The following is a 24,084-nucleotide window of genomic DNA, read 5'->3' on the forward strand; positions in this document are numbered from 1 at the left end:
TTAAAGGAAAGCATATACTATCTTTCAGAAGGCTCCTAAAGGAGTGAAGGGTGAGACTGCCTCCTTCAGAAGGGAGTTTCAAAGCATAGGCAGAGTCACGAATAAAGCATTCTTCCTGATCTCAGTCAAGGAAGGCAAAAGGATACAACCAGCAGGGCCTATGAATGTTATCTCAGCTGCTGGGCAGACTTCAATAGGAGATACCCCAATCTTAAACCAGTGAGGGCTTCTGCCTTGTGTAGAACACACCACCTGTTTATGTATACAGTGGTACCTCATTAGGCCCCGTTAGCTAAAGTGGTGCTTCAGGTTAAGAACAGTTTCAGGTTAAGAACGGATCTCCGGAACGAATTAAGTACTTAACCTGAGGTACCACTGTATGTTTATGTCTGTATGAGACAAGCATGCAGATGACTGGAGGCAACGGGAGGGATTCTGCAAAATTCAACTCCCATAATGCACTTTGGATACTCAGGGTCTATAAAATGTGACATTAGCATGGGAGGATGATACCTTTCCTCACAGAGCATTTAATGATATTTCTGCCAGCAAGAAATTTCAGAGGAACGTTTTCCAGTGGGAAATACTTAATTGGAAACTAACCAACCAGACCTACTTATTATCCTTAAGTCGGCAGTTTCATGAACTACTCCAAAGAAGCAAATGTGTTAAGAGAAACAAAAGCCTCTTGTCAAAACCCACAGTGCTTGATAGCTGATTGCCAAATTTTATTTTGTTTTGAGCAATAAGGAACAGAATGCTGAAAACAACGATTTGCAAAGCAAGGAAATCTGAAAGCACTTTATTACAAAATTGCCTGTTTAAAAAACTAAATCCGCTAGCGATTCTCAGGAAAATATTATTTCTGTGTTCAAATGTTTAAGAAAGGAAAAAGAAACAAACTGTTGAAACAGTTGTTCTTTTGTTCATTTCCAAGAGCTACTGGGAAGGTTTAAACTTTGTATCACTTTTTTATAAAAACAAAAAAACCTGTGATCTTTGCAAAGTTTTATCTGACTTGTGACAATTTTTTCTCCAGTTCTATCATCATGAACATTTTACAATTGGCAAAACTTTAGGATATATATTTTTAATGTATTGTCCTTTAAGAACAATTTCCACATTTTAAAAAAGTGACTCTCTTAAAATGCCTAATTGAAAAAAGATTGGGCTATATCCCAGTTCATTATTTATTGGCTGAAGTGTTAAAATGTCCTTGGCTTCACCTTATGCACAAACATCCCAGCTGGTCATTTAACTATCTGGAAGAGGTCCAACATTCACCACTGTCATTAATTTACAAATGTGTGTTTTCAGTGTTTGCTTTCTAAATTTCATTCACTCTAAACCTAACTTCAGACTATTCTGTACACATGATTGAAAACAGAAAACCACGAGGAACAGCCACCAGAATCTGCAGCTTAGTACACTCATTGATAAATTAACTTGAATCAAAGTGTGACAGTAAGAGCACACTATATACCATCCTTCTTTCTTGATGAAGATGTTCAAATAACAATTATCCATGCTGAACCCAAGGGACAAGTAAGTAGTATCAATGCTTGCTAACGATACCTACATTGTAATGTAATATTTTAGCACTCAGGTTGTTTACTTCTTAAAGTGATTCCCCTGGGTGCTTACAAAGCCCCTCCAAATTAAAGTTTCCCTCAAAATTAGCTCAAAGAAGTTACCAGTGGGAAATGCTGCAAGTTCAAGTAATGTCACCAGAATACAGACAAACCTGCCTCAACTAGTTCATGCAAGAGGGGTTTTCCCTCCTTGTTCAATGTGGAAATCCAGAAGACAGCTGGGACAAAGAACACGTGTAAACAAGGCAAACCTAATGATTTCCTAATTAAGAAGAAGATATTATCTTCTCATTAATTGGCAAGCTAATTGACCAAAACTCTACAGTACCACAATATGAGTCCTGGACTTAGAACCTAGGTGCCTGCAGTACACCAAAGTCTCCACACTCTAAAGCCCAGCCTCAAAGTTGACAGTTCTGCTTGGTTTCTTCAAACACTGTACTCCACGACAGCTGTTGGACATAATACATTACAACAGCTGCTGTGACAGACACAAAGGACCTGGAATTTTAATTGGCCTCAACATTGCATTGTTTGTCTTTTCAGAGCTTGAAAAGAAAATATCCAAGGAACTGGGGGGGGGGGGGAATACCTAGTAAGACTAAGTGATGTTTGCCTTCTGGCAAGCAAGGTTAGGTTTTGTTTTGGCTACACAATTTTGCTCGCATTGTCTCTTTGAAATGACTGATCACAAGCAAACAGAGAGCAGTAGGAAACTTCCAGTGCTCAAGAAAAGGGGTATTAACGGCAGGAAAAAATAGTAGGGAACTCAGTAAATAATCCCTTTCAAACACTGGCTGAGAGCCAAGGTGGATCCCACAGTGTCTCAAGTCTGAGTCAAAAGCAAGATTATTCACAAGCCCCCAGAATGTGCCGACCATAAACAGAACTCTTCATTACAGCCAATATTTTATTCGCAAGGGTGAAAAAAGTAGATGGGAGAGAGCTTACTTTCAGCATCAGCACAGAGCAGGAAGCAGAGGAGCAGTACTACTGGCCTGGCTACATGCATCCTCCGACAGCTTGGCACCAGCATACTTTGGCGGCTTCGATCACTGGCTTAGAAGCCACTGCGAGTCTCTCCAATCTGAAATTCCAGATGAAGAATTTTCAAAGCCTGAGAGGAACAAGAAAGAGAGAGAGGGAAATATTTAGAATGTTTTTGCTCCTTCCTTTCCAAATACATAAACAATGCACACTTTTAATGAGCAAGATAAAAGCATTGGATTCCAGTCTTGAAGGCTGGGATTAGCCTGGTAAAATAACCCGAGAGCAGCACATTTTAACAGCCACTATGTTCTTTTCCAAGGCACCTTGTAACCCAGGTTGTGATCAACAGTTCCTATGTGCTGCAGAGAGTCTCCTTTCCTTAGCACCACATCACGAAAATGAGCTGTCATTCCTAATGATGTCCTACTTTAATACTTCAGCTGGAATAAGCCATACAGATACTCTAAAGAAGGGTTTAGAAGGATTCAACCTCCAGGACAAAAGCCTGCTAACAAACAACATATTGGAAGCTGATTTCCTTGCATCAGGTAAGAATGACAGAGCTAAATCTGCTTCTGTTCCTAATGCGCTATATGCAAGGCTAGGATATTGGTATTTGTGGATTAATCCAACCAAGTCTTATCTGGTGTGGCATCTTGAAAAATCTGTCCACACAGAACTGTTATTGTTTCCTCTCTGATTTATCACTAAACGCGAATTATATAATTCATGGATAAATTATGAATAAAGATTACATATTCCTGTTCAGTCGGTTTAATTTTGTATCTTGTATAAGAACTAATGAATAATACAGCATGAACATCTGCCTTTAAGAAGAAATCAATTTGACTCTACTTTATTCACTCCAACCAAGCTATGTCAGAAACATAACACACACAAAACACATCGCCTCCAAGAGGAAATTCTAGAGATATCCAAAAATAGATCTATGCCACTAACATAACTCTACTATTTAATTGTGGTTTTCTAAGCAGAGGAAAGATATATGCTTTGGCAGGTCTGAAACAAGCACAATAGAAAAAAAATACTATTTATATCATAATGCAAGAATTGCTTGCATGAAGGAAAGATTAAGATGAAAAAGGGGAGAGAAAATAATACTAATTATTATTCTACTGAAAAGGATTGCTACAGATCCGTGGGTGGTATGAAGAGCCTGTTTTAGATCACAGAATAATATTAAAAATCTACTTGAGATAAGAAAAAGAGAAGCAGACACTAGAACTCAGCTTTAATAAAGCTCATGGAAAACCAACTCTTGATTTGATTGCTGCTATCACAAAACACAAACCTAACACAAAACACAAAACCCTCAGAAACCCTCAACGTGCTGAAAGCACCAGCTCTCTGCTTTCACCGCTACCATCTTTGTGCCAGCATTTCAAATGACAGCAAAGTCCATGAGACATCAGTCCTGTCGGACTCAATTTGTGTCTGTGCAAGCGTGTCAGAGCCAACTGCTGCAATAATGACTCCCATACTATCACAGAAGATGGGAAAGTGTATCAAATGCATTTTCAAAGACGAGATGATTTTGGCTTTTGCATCTACCCATCTGAAGGAGTAATGGCAAAGGATCGAACTATTTCCAGATACTGATGGCCTTGTGGAGGGCGGGCGGGAGGGCGAGGTGGATCTTCACACTGGCAGCGCACAAGTTTTCTAACTGTGCCTTTAGAGAAGGCACATATAAATTAATGAGCAAATAAATGGTTCAGGGGAGTAATGAAGAAGAAAATTGTGAGCTGCATCAAAGACCTTTTCAACTAAGTTATTACTTTAATGTAGCGCTGGGGGTGGGGGGGGAGATTTTTCTCCTGCGGTTCAAATGTGCAACGAAGCTTTTGGTAGCAACTGAACAGGCAATAATACAACTTTTAAAAAGGGGTGTATTCAATACAACCATCTGGCAGTTTTCACTCTCTTGCTTCCCAACTATTTATTTATTTATCTTGGTCTTAAAAGATTTTCTAGAGATAACCTTGCCTTCTCATATTTTGAAATGCCAATGAGTGAGACCATTTTGCCCCTCCCTTTTCAGGAGTTATGGTCACATCTTTTTTTCTTTTCTTTTTTGAAGTTCCTATCAGGTTTTTCTGGAGAGGATAAAATGAGGAAGAATACATGCCCCTTCCTAGCTCATGTAAGACATATTTACTTATGTGTTGCTTGATTGGATCAGAAACAGGACCAGACTGAGGCAAGAAAACCAATGCCTGTAGGATCCTGTTCTGAAACATATTCTCTAAACCAGGGCCAGATTTAGGTTTGATGAGGCCCTAAGCTACTGAAGGTAATGGGGCCCTTTATATGTCCTGCTGTCCTTTGTTAACAACTAATTGTCACTGTTTTGTTGTTGTTGAATATATGCTATATGGTAATTTATGGACCTAATAGGTATCTAAAGCCATTTGCACATGCAGAATGTAGGCACCCTATATATAGAAATGAGCAAACCAGTGATATTTTAGGGAGCAGGCTAGCAGGCGGGGCCCATTGCTTACATCATAGGAGCAAGCCTACACAACACAAAACCCTGTTGCTGTATGTAGGTTTAATTTTATTTGTTTTTTATCTTATATTTTGGAAATATACATCCAGGTAGTTTTTCTCTTTAATTTTTTTGGCCCCCCAAGAGTGTTGGGCCCTAAGCTATAGCTTGCTTAGCTTATACAGTGGTACCTCAGGTTAAGTACTTAATTCGATCCAGAAGTCCGTTCTTAACCTGAAACTGTGCTTAACCTGAAGCACCACTTTAGTTAATGGGGCATCCTGCTGCTGCCGCACCGCCGGAGCACGATTTCTGTTCTTATCCTGAAGCAAAGTTCTTAACCTGAAGCACTATTTCTGGGTTAGTCTGTAACCTGAAGTGTATGTAACCTGAAGCGTATGTAACCCGAGGTACCACTGTATATAAATCTGGCACTGGTCAGAAAGCACATTCTTCATTATGGCTGACAATCCTGGCAGTCAGTCGAGCAAATTACATACCCCTTTGGAATCTTAAGACAATGGACTACTTGCTCTGCCCAAGGTATGATGGAGAACAGCAACAACAACTGACAAAAGATGGACATAATACAGTACAAAGACAGGAAGAAACATCATCGACAGAAAAATAGCCACACACAAGAAGAACAAAGAGAGAGTCTGAAGGCTTTGCCTGCAGTAGGACTTTAAATTATTTGAGGTGTTAATGTGAATGGAAGTTGTTAAAATTGCAGCTGCAGTGTAAGGGTTTGTTATTCTGGCTGGTATGTACCAGTAATTGAAATTTGTAAGTTTTTTGCATGCAGAGTTAAAGTAAATTATCAAATCATCAGTTCTAGCACGTAGGGGATCAACAAAAGAATACAATTTGGCATCTGAACAATTGGCATTATTAGTTGTATTAGAATTTGGTATTGACAATGAGGCTTTTATTGGGTTACTGTAACTGAAAACTAATAAAAATGATTACACATAGGAATCTTAAGACAATACTATGGGCCTTCAGGGTGATGGTCACTTCCTTTCTTACTGCAATATACTTAAGAGATGCTTCTGAAATTCTATTAAGCCAAATTGGTTCACTGATTTTGGAGTCTGTTAACAAATCTTGTAATAAATAAACAAATAATATATATTTTTATTATTTCTAAATTCTGCTCACAACACAGTGCCTGTGGTTTGTTGCGGCTTTCAGTTCCTTCAGTTGATTTGCTTTGTTTTGCCCCGCATAAGTGATAGAAAACCTCAGCCCCAGGGGCCAGATTCTGCCCTCCAGTCCTCCCTGTCTGGCCCTCATAACTCTCTCCAGGCCACTCCCATTCCATAGACCATTTCCCGAGGCTACCCCTTTCCAGGCCTGCTTGGCAACTTCCTTAAGTATTTTCTTTAAAAACTAACAAATTTTATTGGTTTTTTACTGAATACAAATACAATAACCATTAAACATCTGATCGACACATGACACACTCCAAACAAGACTCCAAAAGAAGTATATATTTTTTCTTCAAGGCGCACACATTTTTTTCCAAAACTGAAGAACCCCAGGACTAGATGGTTTTAGCAGGGAATTCTGTAAAACCTTTAGAGAGGAAGTCACACCTTGGTTGGTGAAGGTGCACAATGCTATTCTGGGAGGTGTAAAAATCCTTAGTTATGGAGGGAATTGCAGTTGGTGGGAACTGTATGGGCACTACCAGTCCTACCCCCAGTGGGCCACTGTAGATGAAATAGCTAACCCCTTTCTTCATGCTACTATGTTAGTTTGGTGGCAATGTATTAGCAGCGGTCAAGTCCTCCCTTCCTTGCTCATCCAAACTTCCACAACAATGACAAAGATCTTCAGTATTGTGGATGAGAGTCCAACGGTGTTTTCTGGGTGAGCCATCTGATCGAGAAAGGACACCCTATTTCAAAAGGCTACTCTTTGTGAGAAATAGGGGCCTGTGAAATACAACTGGTTCCATCTAGCGCAAGGCCTATTGTTCATAAAAGGCTTAGCATCCGTTCCGTCGATCAGGCAAACATTTTGAAGGAGTGGTCTCCCAGTCCTACAAGTTGCTACTTGAAGAATCCATGGGCTCTTCAGAGACCCTGTGGGTCAGAGGCGTAGTGTTGAGCAGTACATGTTTCTGGGGAGCATGGCTCCCTCCACTCTCCCCAAACCAGTCCTGTACTGCTTTGCGAGCACTCAGGGAGGGTGATTTGAGGGACGCGGTGGCCAGGCACTCTTTGATCCCAATCTCACCTTTGCTGGTGAGGCTGGTATCGAGAGGCGCAAGGCTACAGCATCCCACACTGGCTTAAATGAGGAGCCCTTACAAGGCTCAGATCTGGGGAGGGTGGCGCAAGGAGAGTGAAACAACCATGCCTCTCGGGCTCCATCAAATATTAGAAATTATCCAAGTTAAACTGGAATCCAGGGCAGAACACAAGACTGAGTTAATCCATGGAACAGGAAAGAAAGGGCGATACGGAACACTCATGCTTGAAAATGTATAATTACATGTCAAGGACAAAGTGCAATCTCATTTGAGATGCATCCACACACACACACACACACACACACACAACACGCACCCTCTTGTGTTACGTAAGATTTCTGATTTCAATGTGTTGCTTCAAAAACACTCCTTGCGCCTCTCAATATTTTCAGAAAGATTGTGAATGGGAATCTATGTCACAAAATGTCACGCAGAAAAGAAGGTGATGCATTTTGTAGCTATAAACACCCTGCTCTGCTCACCTCTCCATGCAGACGTAAGTGATTAACAATAGCAAAGTCTTTGGCACTGTGCCCCCAGTGGCTCTCATTATCGTTCACATCACACAACCCGCAGCCCTTTCCTGATCCTTTCCTTTGCACACTTTCGGAGTGCCATGACGTTAACTAACCAGAAAACATACTAATATGTTCCCCTGCGACCCTTGCCCTTTTGGGGAGGGGGGAGAACTCTGTAGCTTCTTGTATGACTGCGATAGGCTTTTAGTATTTCAGGCTGTGAAAACACACGCATCTGGAATAGGAAAGTGCCATTTTAAAATACTGTTAGTGAAGCCATGCGGATGACAGGGCTGGTAACACTGGGCAGAAACAAGGCAGGATATAGGCAAATGCTGTCAAGCGGCTCCACAAAAGCTCTGCTTTAGTCCTGACCTACAACATACTTTAACCTCGGCCCTCAACCTCACTCATTGATGGACAAACAATCGTGCCAAATAGTACTGAATAGGGTAGCAGGAATTCTTCTTCCACTACACTTGCTTTTAAATTAAATCTCTAACTCTAAGAACCCTTTTCAATACCAAGCAACATCCTCGTGTCCACTGTGTATGCTACTGAGTCACATCTAGCTCCAAACGTCCAACAGCAAAAAGCTAATCCAGACTGGCATATTTCAAAAAGAAAAAATAAGAAAGCAAGAAGATTAAGTTCAATACTAAGGAAACGGGGATTGTATACAATTTAGGAAAGAAGTGTCATTTGGGATTTGTGAAGGAAACATGCACAAAAAGTAAAATTATATTGCCCTATATTGCAAACTCCTCTTTCTAGAGATAACTTTGCAGGAGTTGGGGCACTGTTTGCATCTTACTTCATGCACCGAGGCTCCGAAGGCAGTGAAATGTTTCAATATTGCCATTACTGATGCTCTTTTCATGAAGAATAGCAAAACACAATACTCCATAAATATTTTATTCATGGGAATGCCCTTTGCTAAGAACACTGGTATGTAGAGATTTTTGCATGCAGGGATTCTGTATATGCACACAGGCCAATCCATGACAATATCTGCACAATACAAGGGTGGGGGGATTAAGAAAGAGATTGAAGGCTACTGAAACAGACACAGCAAGAAATTTTTTAAAAATAACGCTGAAACAGTATGTTGTACCTTCAACAGAGTACTGGTCTACAGCATAGGCCTGTATAGTTAAAGCTATGGTTTTCCCAGTAGTGACGTATGGAAGTAAGAGCTGGAACATAAAGAAGGCTGATTTTTGTATGACATCTGCTTAAAGACAGCTGTATATTATGATATTCTAATAGTGATACTGATCTCACATCAATATTTTTATTCTATAAAAGAAGTAGCCAACTGAAATATATATCTGCCTATCAGTGATTCAAAGCTTGCATTTGTCCAACATCTGCCTTTAAAAAGTGAGGGCTCAATCTTGCAATGAACATTTTTTATTGAACATCCACATGCACATTGCAAAGATAAGACACTAACAGGACAACCTTATACCTATCTACCCAGAAGTCAGTCTCACTGAAGCTTACTGCCAGGTAAGTGGAGATAGGATTACAATGGGATTTCTGAGAATACCTATAGGATTAATTGACTAAGAATTTGTTTATGATTCCTGTATAAACCTTAAAATCAGACATGAAATTTCCTGTTTCAGAAAAAGGTAACCAGAATGTACTGCTTGCTATTGTATCACCCAGTCAAGAGTATATACTAGCATGTCAACTAAGCAACCAACCTAGAAATCTGAATCTGAGAAATAAACTGTACAAATGCAAAAGTTCTGCCTCCATCCAGAAATAGAGCGTATTTTCTTTAACTTACTGAATGGAGATAAATGAATGTGAGAGGGAGCTCATGGCAATGGGGACAGTCAAAAACTGCATTGTACATACAAGCCATACTAGACCCTCGTCTTGACGTAGAGTAGACCTTCCAGGCTTGACCCTGCTCAAGTGTCAGTGCCCCTCCCCCAAGAATATATGCCCAATGCCTCAGTCAAAGTCTACCTACATCTGGAATCCATGAAGGAGGAGGAGGAGGAGGAGGAGAAGGAGTTTGGATTTGATATCCTGCTTTATCACTACCCTAAGGAGTCTCAAAGCGGCTAATATTCTCCTTTCCCTTCCTCCCCCACAACAAACACTCTGTGAGGTGAGTGGGGCTGAGAGACTTCAGAGAAGTGTGACTGGCCCAAGGTCACCCAGCAGCTGCATGTGGAGGAGCGGAGACGCGAACCCGGTTCACCAGATTACGAGTCTACCACTCTTAACCAACACACCACACTGGCTCTCCAGTTGTGGCAAATTTTAGAATCCCAGAACATTGTCCTGTGCAGTTTTTATATTCATCTTAGGCTAGGCCTTTGCTCCCTGGGAGCAGGGTTCACTGGGATTGGGTCTTCAACTGAGGGAACCATTTCAAAAAGAAAAACCAATGTTTTTAACAAAGCTTAAAATATGCATTGCTGACTATTTAAGGTGAAACTACAAAACGCAGTGTATCTTAAGAAAATTTTACTCGTTGTGTCTCTCATAACAAATACAGTCATACCTTGGTTTTCGAACAGCTTAGTTCTCAAATGTTTTGGCTCCTGAACGCCGCAAACGCAGAAGTGAGTGTTCCAGTTTGCAAACTATTTTTGGAAGCCGAACATCTGACACGGCTTCCGTAGCTTCGGTTTCCGAACATTTTGGAAGTCGAATAGACTTCCGGAACGGATTCTGTTCGACTTCCAATGTACGACTGTATAGCAAAGTTATGAACTCGTGTCAAACAATCGCCCTTAGCAAAATAATGAAAGGATTTGTGCAGTCTCATGGAAACCTACTACATGGCCCTGTTTAATTGTTCATTACAATAGTCGCTCAGTGTTAAGAATGTCATAGCCAAAAATATGTGTACTTTTGAGAATAAATAAAATGTCCAGAACAAAGGAAGCAGGAGGGGAAGTCTCCTGCCATCTACAAATGGCCCCGCTAAAACAGAAGTGCCAGAGTTGGGGGTTGCTCAGTTAGCAACTCTTACATTATATTAAGGAACTTTGGCTGTATTTGAACAGTATTTCTATTGTATGGATGAAGCAGTTCAAGGTAGCTAAGAAGAAGCATCAATAATATGTTGAGCTCATGCATGCAATTCCACATCTACTTCTGGGGCTGTTTTGTAAACAGATTTCATGCTCAACTGCTGACCAGGGAGGAACATCAATAACTGCCGAGCCCCTGTCATAGAGGCAGAGAAAATTTGTACAGTCCAGTGGTCACAAATGACTTGGCCCACCCCTAATTCAGGAACACCACCGGGCGAAAGGAATAGAAAGGCAATCAGGACAGAAAATGATAGAACACATTAGTTGAGCAAGGAATTATTTTCTACTACAAGAAGAATATAGGATTTTGAATTGTTTCTTCACTGATACATTTCAAAGGCTTAAAATAAAATAAAACAGACATGATAACTAATACACTCCTAGAATGTCTACAACTGCCTGAAGTCTGTATTTGACAGGTTTCTTTAGTAAACCAGCACTATCAGTTTGTTAAAAAAAAAAATTCCCAGTTCAAATTTTCTAGTTACATCTTGTCTACATAAAATGCTTACCGTAGCCATCAATCAGTTACTTCCTAATTGACCAGAGGCATAGTTTAGGTAGTAGTGTGCAAAGTTAGAAAATATCATTAACAAAGTGTGTAAGATATTTGTGGCCACATTATTTTCTGCTTTCTATGACTAAGGAAATACATACTAGAGGCATATCAATGTACCTTTAAATTATGCAGAACAATAGAGAAATCCCACGGTTCTCCGTGTTTGCAGTGTTAACTAATTAATTCCATCAACAAATTGACTGCTAGAGTGCTCTCCCAATTAAAATTGTTCTCTGGTACCAGCATGGGACACTACACTAGAGTGTCTCTGCTGCAGAGGCAAAAAGAAAATGGAAAATGGCAGACTACAGACATCCTGCAGACTACAGAAAAGGAATGTCCACTTCACTCATCTCTTTGCGTGGCAAGGTCCCGCCCCCCCACTCCCCGAGGTTGAATAAAGACACTTGACACCAGTATTTTAGGTTAATAGGTTTAAAAAGGCCACAACTTTATTGGTTACAGATTGTGAGTGGTATTGGCTTAGGCGTTGGACCTAACTGACTATATTTGACTCCTGCCCGTCTGCAGGGAGTCCGGGAAGTGTTAACCACCAGTAGGGGGAGTCCTGCTGATGCATATCAACTAGGAGTTCCCCCGGGGGTTACTGATAGGGGTCGTGCCTTAGGCCATAGCCTCACCGGGCTTCGGACAGGGCCATGCCCCTGGACTCCTTTAACAGAATAACCTTCAATGTTTTGGGCAGGTGATGGCGCTACTTCCCCTCATCTCTTCTCCATAAATATCCCAATGCCTAAACGCCTAACCTTACCAAGTTGTGATGATTTGCTATGAGGTACGCGAAAACCAAGTGGCTGGTACCAATTTGCCAAGTAGAAAAAGTCCCATCAGGCCCCTGAACAGTGACCAACCGAAGTCCATAGCAAGGTCAAGAGATGAAAAACCTAAAGGGCTGAAGGGTGGGAAAACCGGAGCAGCTGGAAGCGCGAAAAGGGGAGAGCTCCCTGTCGCGTCCTACTTAAATGAAGCAGGCCACACCCCCAGACCAATTGGATTGGTCGCCTGGGCAGTGACACGGCCGGGAATCCCCCCAATCATGTGTGGCTGACCACACACCCTGCGCACGTGGAGGGGTCGTGAGAGCCCACAACCCCACCTCCTCCTTAAGGCGGAATTGGCTTTAGCTTACTATCTAGAACCAGAAAATTCAAAGGTGATAAGTCATTCTGTTTCTGTGTATTTACAAGAGATGGCACACAAAGGGGGAAAGAGGTAGCAGCCCTGCTTTGATGAAAAGACAGAAGATGTGGTATCACATTCACATGTCCACCTCTCCAGCACATGGTGGGACACAAGAAGTATGAGCTCATAGTTCTTGTTACATTCACTCAGAAATTTCCCAAGTTTTACTCCAGAAAGCCAGAACTCATGTTCCCCAGGCAACCTGAGGTTGTAAAACCACGCCACCATTCGTGACAGCCATCTCTTTTCCTGAAATGCCTCCTGGCAATGCCCCACCCACAAAACACATTCCTCCTCCTGTTACTTCCTATTTACTTCCTCTTCACTTGGTACAAAGGAAGGAAGACAGGACTAAGGTTTTCTCCTTAATTCCGTCTCCGTGACTCTAACATGCTGGGTAGCAGTACACCAAGGTGCAAAAGAAAGAGGAATTTTGGAGTGGTAGCTTCCCCAAAGGCTACTGCAATAACATATATTAATTACTCTTCATCCTTCTGCATGATATGGCTCTTAAAAATTGCTTGCTAAATCAGAAAGTGGGTTCTACCCACCACTTCCTATAGACAAACCTTAGTTTCCAGCACCACAAGGCATTATGTTAATGTCATATTCCTCCACAGTGAATTATTTTTTCTCACTTTACCTTTTTATTTTCAGCTTTATGGTTTCTAAGTTACCCGTTCTACTTGTTGCCTAATCAAATGGAAGCATGAATGACTGAGACTGTGAATTCACAGAATGGACTCAGAACAGTAATCTAGCTTCAACTAGTTTTAGCCTGACTGCACTTTTATTATAAAGTTTCCTGATGGCAATATAGCCATATTAGATTTAAAGATGGACAGCTAGAGTGGTTATTTTTCAAAAGCAATTGGCAGCATAAAATGATTTGATACAAATACTTTGTGAAGCAATAGTAGCACAATAAATTCGACACACTAAAATAAGCCAAAGTAGCACAAAATTTTGCAAATTTTCTGATCTTTTGGAAATTAAATTAATTCATTATTGAAAATGAGAAAATGTGTGTGTGTGAAATATAATTACAGTGGTACATCAGGTTAAGTACTTAATTTGTTCTGGAGGTCTGTTCTTAACCTGAAACTGTTCTTAACCTGAAGCACCACTTTAGCTAATGTACTATTTCTGGGTTAGCGGAGTGTGTAACCTGAAGCGTATGTAACCTGAAGCATATGTAACCCGAGGTACCAAAACCTACAGAATCGTCTATGAGGTGATGCTTCTCACTCTAGACATGAAAACAAAAAGCTATTTGTGACAGAAAATAATACAGTGGAACTTCAGTTGTTGAACGCTTCAGAAGCCAAACAATTAGGAACCCAAATGCTGACAATCTGGAAGTGAATGCTTCCGTTTTTGAACACACCTCGGAAGTCGAATGGCTTCCGAGGCGTGTTTCTCCATTTTTGAAAAGGAATTTGCTAACCAGCAATTGTGCCTCAGTTGTCAAACACTTTGGAAGTCGAATGGTCTTCCTGAACGGATTACGTTCAACAACTGAGGTTCCACTGTATGAGCTTAGATGCAAAATTAGGTGAGAGCAAAAAATGCATATAAAGTGCTGTTAAAATGTGTACAATAATAAAATAAGGTTTTAATCCCACAGAAAACACAAAAGTACCATGAATACGGGAATAAAATTATTAAAAGGCAACAGTACGAATCTTATCTATCCAAAATGATGCTGGAGACCAAAGATTTTGACCCCCAAGGGGTCTTCCTCAGAAGTCAAGGAATTTGCAAGACACAATTTACAAGTTAGCCACCTGGTTGTTCTTTATAGAGGTTAAGAAGATGAGCTGGCCAATCATATCCATAAGGTTAATATGCAAACGTGCTGAACCTGAAGATATAGAAGATGATACATTTATATATTTTTTGCCATTTTTGTTAACCACCTTGTGGCCTTGTAGTAAAATCTCAGCAAGAGGTTCACAAGAAAAGAAAAGAGTTGCACCACGGCACTCCTAGTCATTAAACTTTCATCTGTGCATGCACGTTCATCTGTGAATATACAGTGACTGTTAAGGGATATTCACATTGCCAATGACTCCATCCCCAGTATTTTACTCGGACTGACGATGGTTTAAGAATAAAACTCAACAAATAAATAAGATTTGCACGTTAAGCCCCGAAACCCGCCCCCAAGGAAATAAAGACACAATGGACGCAGAAATTAGTTTAAAGGTTAATAGGCAAATTTAGGCCACAACTTTATTGAATACACAAGTGTGACTGGTATTGGCTTAGACATTGGTATCAAAGATTATAACTGGCTCCTGCCCACCCTACAGAAAGCCTAACAGGGTAAACTTCCAACAGGAGAGCTCCATCAATGGCTATTGACTGGTGCTTACCCCTGGAGTTCCCGGGGGTCCTGACATGGCCCTAGCCCCTCCCTGGGTTTTGGACGAGATCCAGTCCCCTGGATTCCTTTAACAGAATACCCTATAAAATGGAGGGGCAGGTGATGGCCACACCTCCCCTCCCCATGCTGCGCTAAACCAATGCCTAACTGCCACACGAGCCTCACGCTCGCCGCCAATACCATCACACCTGTAGCCATTCCTTCAAACCATCTGTAATCTCCACTAGCATTTGTCAAGAAACTACAGGATCGATGTGGACTGTGGCTAAGATTGTGTGTATGCAGCTTCCAAAATCAGCATTCCTTAGTCAATGGAACACATTGCTCCAGTTTAGAGATAATTAACTGTCAACAGACTTTTCATGGTTGAGGAATGGTGTTGATGTGCCCCTTCACCATGCGCGCGCACACACACACACAAAACCCCTCAACTGTCCAGCTCATGCAGTTATGGAAATGAGACATCTGTGCATGTAGGCCTTCATATGGAACCTATCTAGGTACCACGCATTGCTTTAAGGTAATCAGTGGAGAAGCTACCCCACAATTTTTCCACCATACACAGTCTGCTGCCAGCTAGTAATTGCAACAGCCACTGCTTCATGGTCGTGCGACTCTGTTAAATGGTTCTCCTATTTATCTGAACTTTTGATATTGATCATATTCTAGAAGAAGCTGGGTACAAATAAAACTGTTTACTGGAGAAGAGGCATAGCTGATTTCCAAATCAATCCTGACTGTTTCGTTATACACCAACTGCGCTTTTACAAGGATATGTTGAAGAGTTGCATGAAGCCAACACAGTTGGGACATAAGCTTGCTTTCCATCCATTATTACAATTGATTGTAAAGCTAGAAAAATGGTTCGAGATAAAAGAATAATCTCAGTTACATAATGGCTGATCACTTTGCCGTTATAGCTACCAAGCAAGATCTATTTACCAACATGATAGCTTTCCCATCCTGGCAGGACTTTACTTCAGTTACACACAACCAGTACCTGACAGATAAACTACAAAGAAACATTGAATTATTTGCAATTCAATGTTTCAGATATTTATATTCTCTTATAAACAAGTCAACATTCCCCCAGAAGCTTATATTCCTGCATTCCAGGGGGTTGGACTAGATTATTCTCAGGGTCCCTTCCAATGCTATGATTCTGTAATTCTAAATGTCTGGTATCTCACATTTATTTATTTTTCATTTACTATCACCTGTCAGTTTAATTTCAGAAAACCAGTTGGGAGGTGGGGAGAGCAATGATGTTTCTTTCAGAGGTTATTTTAATATTTAAAACCCTCTAATAAATGGCCCTTATCTTAAAACAAAACATTTTCTTTTTTCCTCTGTAAGACGATAATGCAGAGTTCTGTACGGAACACTGCAGTGTGTACTTTGAGGGGGTTTCATCTTTCAAAAGAATAAATGCTTGAGCAACTGATGCTAATACAAGGAAGTTACTGCTGCACATTCTATTATAATGGATAAGTCTCTTGATGTGTGTGCTCTCCCTGGAGTATTGTTCCAGATTGATTACCATCTTTATAATGAAATGCTCAATTACTGCTTTGAAATAGGTAATTATAAAGAGAGTGTGTATTTTCCAGTTGGGGATTTTGTTTTGATCCCCCTCCCTCTTTTAATTATCACTGCATGAAAGGCAAGTGAAGAAGTTTCAACTGCAGCTCAGTTTCTTTCTAAAAAAATGAAAACTATTTGTGGTGCTATTCATAAAATTTATATCGGATCCCCAATTGTGGTTTAAAGTTTTATTTCCCACTATCAAGGATAGAGCAAATGCAGTGTGTCTGTGTGCGCTGCCACAATTTTTTGGGAATATTTGTCCCTGAACAATGGAGTCAATCCTGGTAAACAACTTCATGAAGTGTATAACAGGATACAAATACCGGCTAATTGCAGATGGATTAAGACCAGTAGGACACCTCTGGGCCCCAACACAGCTGTGCAGATCTGAGCCCTACTCCATATCTTCTTCATAGTATTAGGCTGCCTATTTTGTTCTGTTGCCTCACTTTCAAGCTTGCCTGGAAAGTATATGCTATGACCTGGGAAACGTTAATTGTACAGTCATACCTCAGGTTACAGCCGCTTCAGGTTGCGTTTTTTCGGATTATGGACCAACAAAACCCAGATGTACCAGAATGGGGGTTATTTCTGGGTTTCGGCGGTTGCGCATGCGGAGAAGTGCTAAATCGTGCTTTGCGCATGCGCAGAAGCGCCGGATCGCAACCCGCGCAGACGCGGGTTGCGAACACTGTGAGTTGCGAACGTGCATCCCACACAGATCACGTTCGCAACCCAAGCATCCACTGTAACAACGTATGGGTGGAAGTTGGCCAAAGTGGGAGGCGGCCATTCACACATGCTCAGAAACAGCATTTAATGTTTGATGTTTGATTATGTTTTTATATGTGCTGGAAGCCGCCCAGAGTGGCTGGGGCAACCCAGCAAGATAGACGAGGTATAAATAAAAATTGTTGTTCTTGTTTTTACTGCTTCATATGGGTAGTTTTCATACTGGTGGTGGGACATACTGGTAGTGGGTGGCACTGTGGTCTAAACCACTGAGCCTCTTGGGCTTGCTGATCAAAAAGTTGGTGATTTGAATCCCCGCGATGGAGTGAGCTCCCGTTGCTCTGTCCCAGCTCCTGCCAACCTAGCAGTTCGAAAGCACACCACTGCGAGTAGATAAATAGGTACCACTGTGGCAGGAAGGTAAACGGCATTTCCGTGTTCTCTGGTTTCCGTCACAGTGTTCTATTGTGCCAGAAGAGGTTTAGTCATGCTGGCCACATCATCCGGAAAGGTGTCTGCAGACAAATGCCGGCTCCATCGGCCTGAAAGCGAGATGAGCACCTTTGACTGGTCCTTTACCTTTACCTAATTTGCAGACTTGGTTCCATGAACCAAAGCAGATTCTGCTAGTAACCCTAGTATTCCAATGTCATATGAACTGTGGAGTTCAGGCCAGTTGTATCCCTTTTAACAATAGCACCAAAATTGTGAAGTTCCCTTCCCAAGGAGGTGTGTCTTGTTTCTTTCCTTTAATTTTTTTGGGGGCCCACAAGAGAGTGGGGCCCTAAGCTATAGCTTGTTTGGCTTATACGTAAGTCTGGCACTGAACAGAACCAATATTCAGCAGACTATACAGAGACTCTTCCTTTATACATTCCATCCTGCAACCTGAAGACAACTGCTTTGTCCAAATGCCTTTCAAAACAATTCTTCTATGAATTGACAGACATTTTTCCTGAGGGTTAACTGGATCTAAGGGGGTGGAGAAAGTGCTTTTAATTTCAAGGGTCAGAAGTTAGGAGGAAAACTATAAATATTTCCATTCCTGAGAAGTCCTCCTGCTGCAGCAGCAGGCCATTAATTTTGAAGGAGGTTTTGCTGCTGAAGGAAGTCTTTCAGTTGCTGATGTGTTGGGTTAGTTTATACTGCTTGCTTTAGATTCCAAGATACGCCACCGGTGGTGAATTATTTATTCTTTCTTTATTAGACAAAGGCTAGCAAAAGCGTTTGAACTGCGTGAGAAAATGCAAACGATTTGTCTGATCACCAGTGGCCAGGATTAGTAAATTAAACTGGAATTAATCAGAGTGTCTCAGCACTACCAAACAACCATGGTAAGCGTACTGGCACAAGGGTGTGTGTTAAAAATGGGTTGTGATTTTAATGAGGTGTGGTGTTCACTGGCAGACCAGCAAAATGAGGGTGAGCTATGCTTTGTATCTTTGGGAGATGGAGGGGAAACAAATTCCAGAAACATAATCCTACTTCAAAACTTGAAGGGGGATGTCTCATGCATTCCTTTACTTTACAAAGATTAGATACAGTTCTAATGAATGCTAGAAGGATGCTACCAAGTAGAATTGATATATTTATTCGCTGGAGGAAACTGCTTCAAAATGCAGTGTATCTTATATTGCAATTTATTTATTTTTTGACTTTAATAAGTGAGGAAAAACTTCTTTCTGAATGCTGCTTGAACATAAGACTCGGATTACTCAGACACCATTTACAAGCTGCCACAGGAGTTTAGTTATTTCTTCTTCTGATACCATGACTTTTCGAGTTATTTTCAAGTACCTCAACACACACATCTACACTCATAATGATGTTCTGTTATTTGAATTCACCACAAACTACACAACAACAGATCGCTCACGGAAGGATTTTGGGTGGAAATATTTCTACTTCTCCCTCCCAAAACATGACTTTCACTTAAAAAGCAAAACAGATCAATTTTTTGGCACAGCTCAAATCTCCTTCTCCTGCTTCCAAACTCCCGGAACAACTGACATAGTTCAAATGCAGAACATGGACACAAGTGCTGTTTTTGGCACTTCCCACAACATTGGTGCCAAAGATGTTGTGGACTATGACTCCCCTCATCCCTGTCAATGGGCCATGGTGGCTGGAGATGATGGAGAAAGTTATACAACGATTTATGGGGACCCAAAGCTGGGAAGACTGCAGTAAACCATAGTTTATTGTTGTGCGCATGAGGTCAAGGTGATGGGACTCTTCTAGCGCAGCCACATCAAAAGTGCAGCCAGATCAAAAGCATCTTCTTCCATTGTTACCTAACCACAATTTGTTGTTACGTGGTAGTGCTTGCTACAGTTTACTGGAAAATCTGACTTCAAATCGTGGTTAATCTGTACACCTCGGCTTTTCAGTAAACGATAGCTAACACTAACCACAGTTCTCAGCTAAGACATAGCAAGCCATAGTTAGTTGAACATGGAGGCAAATACTTTGATTCTCCCTCCTCCTTGCTGTGTAACAGAGGAGAAGATACAAGAGGGCAGCGCATGAGTCCAAAGCTCATGCTAATAATGCTAAACTATGGCTTATTGTTTTATGCAGACCTGGCCAATATATGAAATCATTCATCTCTTTAGTATGTTGAGTTTCCACTATACATCTAGCTGTATTTCCAAGACCTGGGTCTTTTAAGAAATCTACATTTTATACAGATATTATGTCTTTTGAGAACACGTCCCCAACTAAGGCATATTCTACTCTATGGAATCCAGCTCCTTATGATACTAATGACTCCTTTCTGAAACTGTTTCACATCTGGACCTCCCAGAGGCAAGAAGTGAAAGACAAATCAGCCTTGCTCAAGTGAATGCTGATATAGACCAGTGAGTAAAATTTATGACATTTACAGTAAACATTAAACTTACAGTATTGAAAAATATATAATTTGAATTGAGGTTCCAAGGGACAAAAGCCCCCCCCCCTAAACTCTAATCAGAGAAATTTTTAGTTTCATTTTAATAGCATAGAAACAAGACAGAAAACTAACCCCATCGAGCAAAGTGAACAATTCTGTATGGGTGATATAAGTAAAACAAGAGCTACTCCATAGTTGTAATTGAAAACAAAAACTTATTTAGGGTTGCTATTATCACACTTTCCCTCCAATGCAATATCCAAAATAGCTCACATCTTAAATTAAAACAGATACAGCTAAAAAAAAAATGCAATAAACTTAAATATTAAAAATCTATTAAATAACCCTATTAAAAAATAACTGAAAACGTATCATTGAAATGATACCAAATGATATCACAGAGCCCCTAAAGACGACCTTGAGAAAAATACTCATCTCTCTTTTGACAAAGCAAAAAAAAAAACATGATTCTCAAAAGTGTATGGCCAGATACATTGTAGTCTGTTTTGAGTTCAAGAGTAATTCATATTGTTATGCCTAGCAATTGTTTAATATCATGGAAGCTTTACGCAATTATTACATATTGGTTGTAGATTATCCCTTACTCTGGGAAGAAGAGATACTGGCGTTCTTTCTGAATACATAATAAAATGAGCGAAAGCATTTCTGAATGCTACTACATGACCTCCAAGCTGGTCTACTTATTCCATTTGCCATTTACAGATGAGTATTTACCCTAAACACTTAGAACACAATGCAGTTCTTTAATATGCATTGAACCATATGTGCATTCATCCTTGTTAACGTGAAGTGCAAACTAGTTTGGAACAGACATTTGAAAAGGATTCTTATGTGCCCTGAAAACAGAAAGCCACTACAATGGAAACGAAAATGAAACACAGTTTCATATTGACTTGACAACCATTTCTTTAAGGCTTTAACTGCAGTTGCTGGGCTATAGTCATGGGATTGTGATTATGCCTTTTCTTCTTCATTTAGGTATGTTCATGCTCTTACAAACTCTGAATCTCAAGGTTATGAGTTCAAGTCTCACAATGGACAAAAGACTCCTGTATTGCAGGGGGCTGGACTAATGACCCTTGTGTTCCCTTTCAGCTCTACAATTCTGTGATTGTGTGACCATTGTTCTACATATGTATCCTTCACTTCCTCCAAGGATAGTGCATGGTTCCTTATCTTCCATTTTATTCGCACAGTTAGGTTAGATAGAGAGAAAGTGGCTGAGCCAAGGTCACCAGCTGAGCTTCATGACTGAATACCTACACAAGATATGCCCTTTGATTTACACATATTCTTTGCAATCAACAATTGCGTGGCAAGACCCCCAAGCCGATCCTCCATTAAAGAAATTCACACAGACATGGATATTTTGTTTAAGGTTTTTGGGCAAAAATTTGGCCAAAACTTTATTGATTACAGGAATGAGAGCGGTATTGGCTTAGGCATTGGAAAGACTATATCTGACTCCTGTCCCCTTTGCAGGAAACCACCCAAAGGGAAATTGCTTTGGAGGAACCCGCCTGCATCTCCCCTGGTGTTCCCAGAGGCCTGGCATGGCCCTCACCCTTCAAGCAGACTTCAGACAGGATCCAGGCCCCAGATTCTTTTAACAGAATCCCCTTGAAATGGAGGGGCAGGCAATGGCCAACCTCCCCTCCCCCATTCACCATAAGCCAATGCCTAACTGCCAAAACTTTACAAAGTTGTGACAATTGCTAAGAGGTAGGCAAAAACCAAGTGGCCCATGCCAATTTGCCAAATGGAAAAAATTCCTACCCGGCCCCCGACTCAAGATGAGCAACCAACCAAAGTTCAAAGCAAGGCCAAAGGAACTTAAATTAAAGGGAGGGTGGGCGGGTGTTTGGCAACGCGAGGCAGGAGCACACATCGCGCTGCTGCTTTTATACTTTCCCCCACAATCACCCTTCAAAATGATTGGGCAATAGCCCTGGATGATTGTGGTGCCACCCCGGCGTAAGGGTGATAGCTCCACCCACACCAGGGTGGGGAGGGGACCAGGTTGAGGGCCTGCCCACAACCAGGACCATCTATTAAGATGATCCCATTTATTATTGTGCTAAGCAACAATGCAATTACCATTTTATACACACACACACACACACACACACACACACACACACACATTATTTATAAGTCATTGGCTTGGCTTGCATTGCGGAAAAAGCATGTCAAGGCAACATTTCTGCCAAAATAAACTGGTAGTACTAACATCTAACTAATGGTTAAAAGAAAGCACCTAAGTACATGTGTTTGCTGAACTTGCCGCAGGATAGGATTTTAACTAACAGTTGTAACCTGATCTCCTGGATTAGTAGCAGTGTTGGAATTATCTAAATGACCTTTGTGGACTCCAGAAATAAATCCTAATGGCTGGTTAGGCTGGCTACTGCTTCTTTCAGGAAAAAAGAAAAATCAAGACAAAAAAATGAAAATCAGAATGAATCAAGAAAGCATTATAAGGCAGACAGAAAGGAATCCTTTTGTCCAACTGGCATAACATAAGCTGCAAGTTGTGCTCCTCAATAAACCAGAATTTTATCTCAGCATTTGAAAATGACAAAAGGTGAATACTATATGTTCTAACTCATGTTAACATAACAAATCAATATCCCGAAATGTCAGGATATGGGCTATGCTAAACATGGTATAAATGCATTGCGTACTGCTAAAAATGTGAATGGCATGTTATAGCATCTACCAATGCAGCTTGGTCCAAGCTGGTAACTGGATTCTCCTGGACAGGAGGGGCTAAACTATGGCTTGCTGTTCTGATTAAGTCCATTAGGACCAGTGTTATATTGATCCCGATGACCTATGCATTCTGCACTGCTTGCGGCTTCTGAAGTGTTGCTAAGGGCAGGGGCATTCTGAGGTGGGGGCGGGAGAGCGGTCCACCCCAGGTGCCATTCCAAAGAGGAGGGTGACAAAATGTTGACCCCCGATTGGTGGCACCCCCCAGGGCGTGCCACGCCCCCTGGGATGAGCGCCACACCCCCTGGGACCCACGCCATGCCCCCTGGGACACATGCCACACCCCCTGGGATGAGCATCACGCCCCCTGGGATGAACACTGTTCCAGATACCGGAGCAGGTTGCTTCGCATCTGGCCAAGGGCACAACCATGTACAGTACATTACATAATCTGATCTGGAGGTTATCAGAGCAAGGCTTTCCCTGACCAGAAGCCACTGTAACTGGCAAATTGGCACCCCAGCCACTGGAGACACCTGCTCTTCAAGTGACAATAAAGCACCGTGCTTTAGGAAAACTTCTTTTACAAGTAGTTCATAAAGAAGAAGAGCAAAAATTAGGTCTTATTGTTCTTTCTTCCAACCTGAGACAAATGCCCACTTTTTTAAAAAAAGTTATTTTAAGGGGCAAGAGAATATATTAAAGCAGATGGAAGTCACGAGACAATTTCATCAAATCTCTGATAATACATTCCTCCTATCTTTTATAATGGGTTTGGCAATGAAGTCCCTCATCATATTTTCTTAAAAGAAAGGCACAGAAAACAAGGATTTTCCTCCAACAGTTCCACGTTTTGTGTGACAAAGAAGTACCTCTCAGTGTTTGTGAACAGTAAACCGTTATCTCAGTAGATTAACTAAGTGACTGGCGGAAAGTATTAAGCGTTTGGGTCCTAATGATGCTTTGCTATTATGTATCTTACATGATCACTGAAACCTGAGCTGATAAGTTGCAACACACTGACAGAGAAACTTGATATTGTTTTATCAAG

At 41.1% G+C, this 24,084-nt stretch overlaps 1 protein-coding gene across 40 annotated transcripts in view; it reads right to left on the minus strand.

The window, feature by feature from the left end:
* Positions 1 to 24,084, minus strand: part of PTPRD (protein tyrosine phosphatase receptor type D) — a 1,143,290-nt gene that overhangs the window by 292,567 nt on the left and 826,639 nt on the right. For all 40 annotated transcript variants that reach the window (XM_083592691.1, XM_083592680.1, XM_083592685.1 and 37 more), the window contains one exon: positions 2,544 to 2,709. In XM_083592691.1, the coding sequence (XP_083448817.1) occupies positions 2,544 to 2,628 (85 nt within the window). In that variant the 5' untranslated portion in view covers positions 2,629 to 2,709. The remainder of the gene's footprint in view (positions 1 to 2,543; positions 2,710 to 24,084) is intronic.

The sequence above is a fragment of the Podarcis filfolensis genome (assembly GCF_964270895.1).
Source record: "Podarcis filfolensis genome assembly, chromosome: 17".
Classification (NCBI taxonomy): Eukaryota; Metazoa; Chordata; class Lepidosauria; order Squamata; family Lacertidae; genus Podarcis; species Podarcis filfolensis.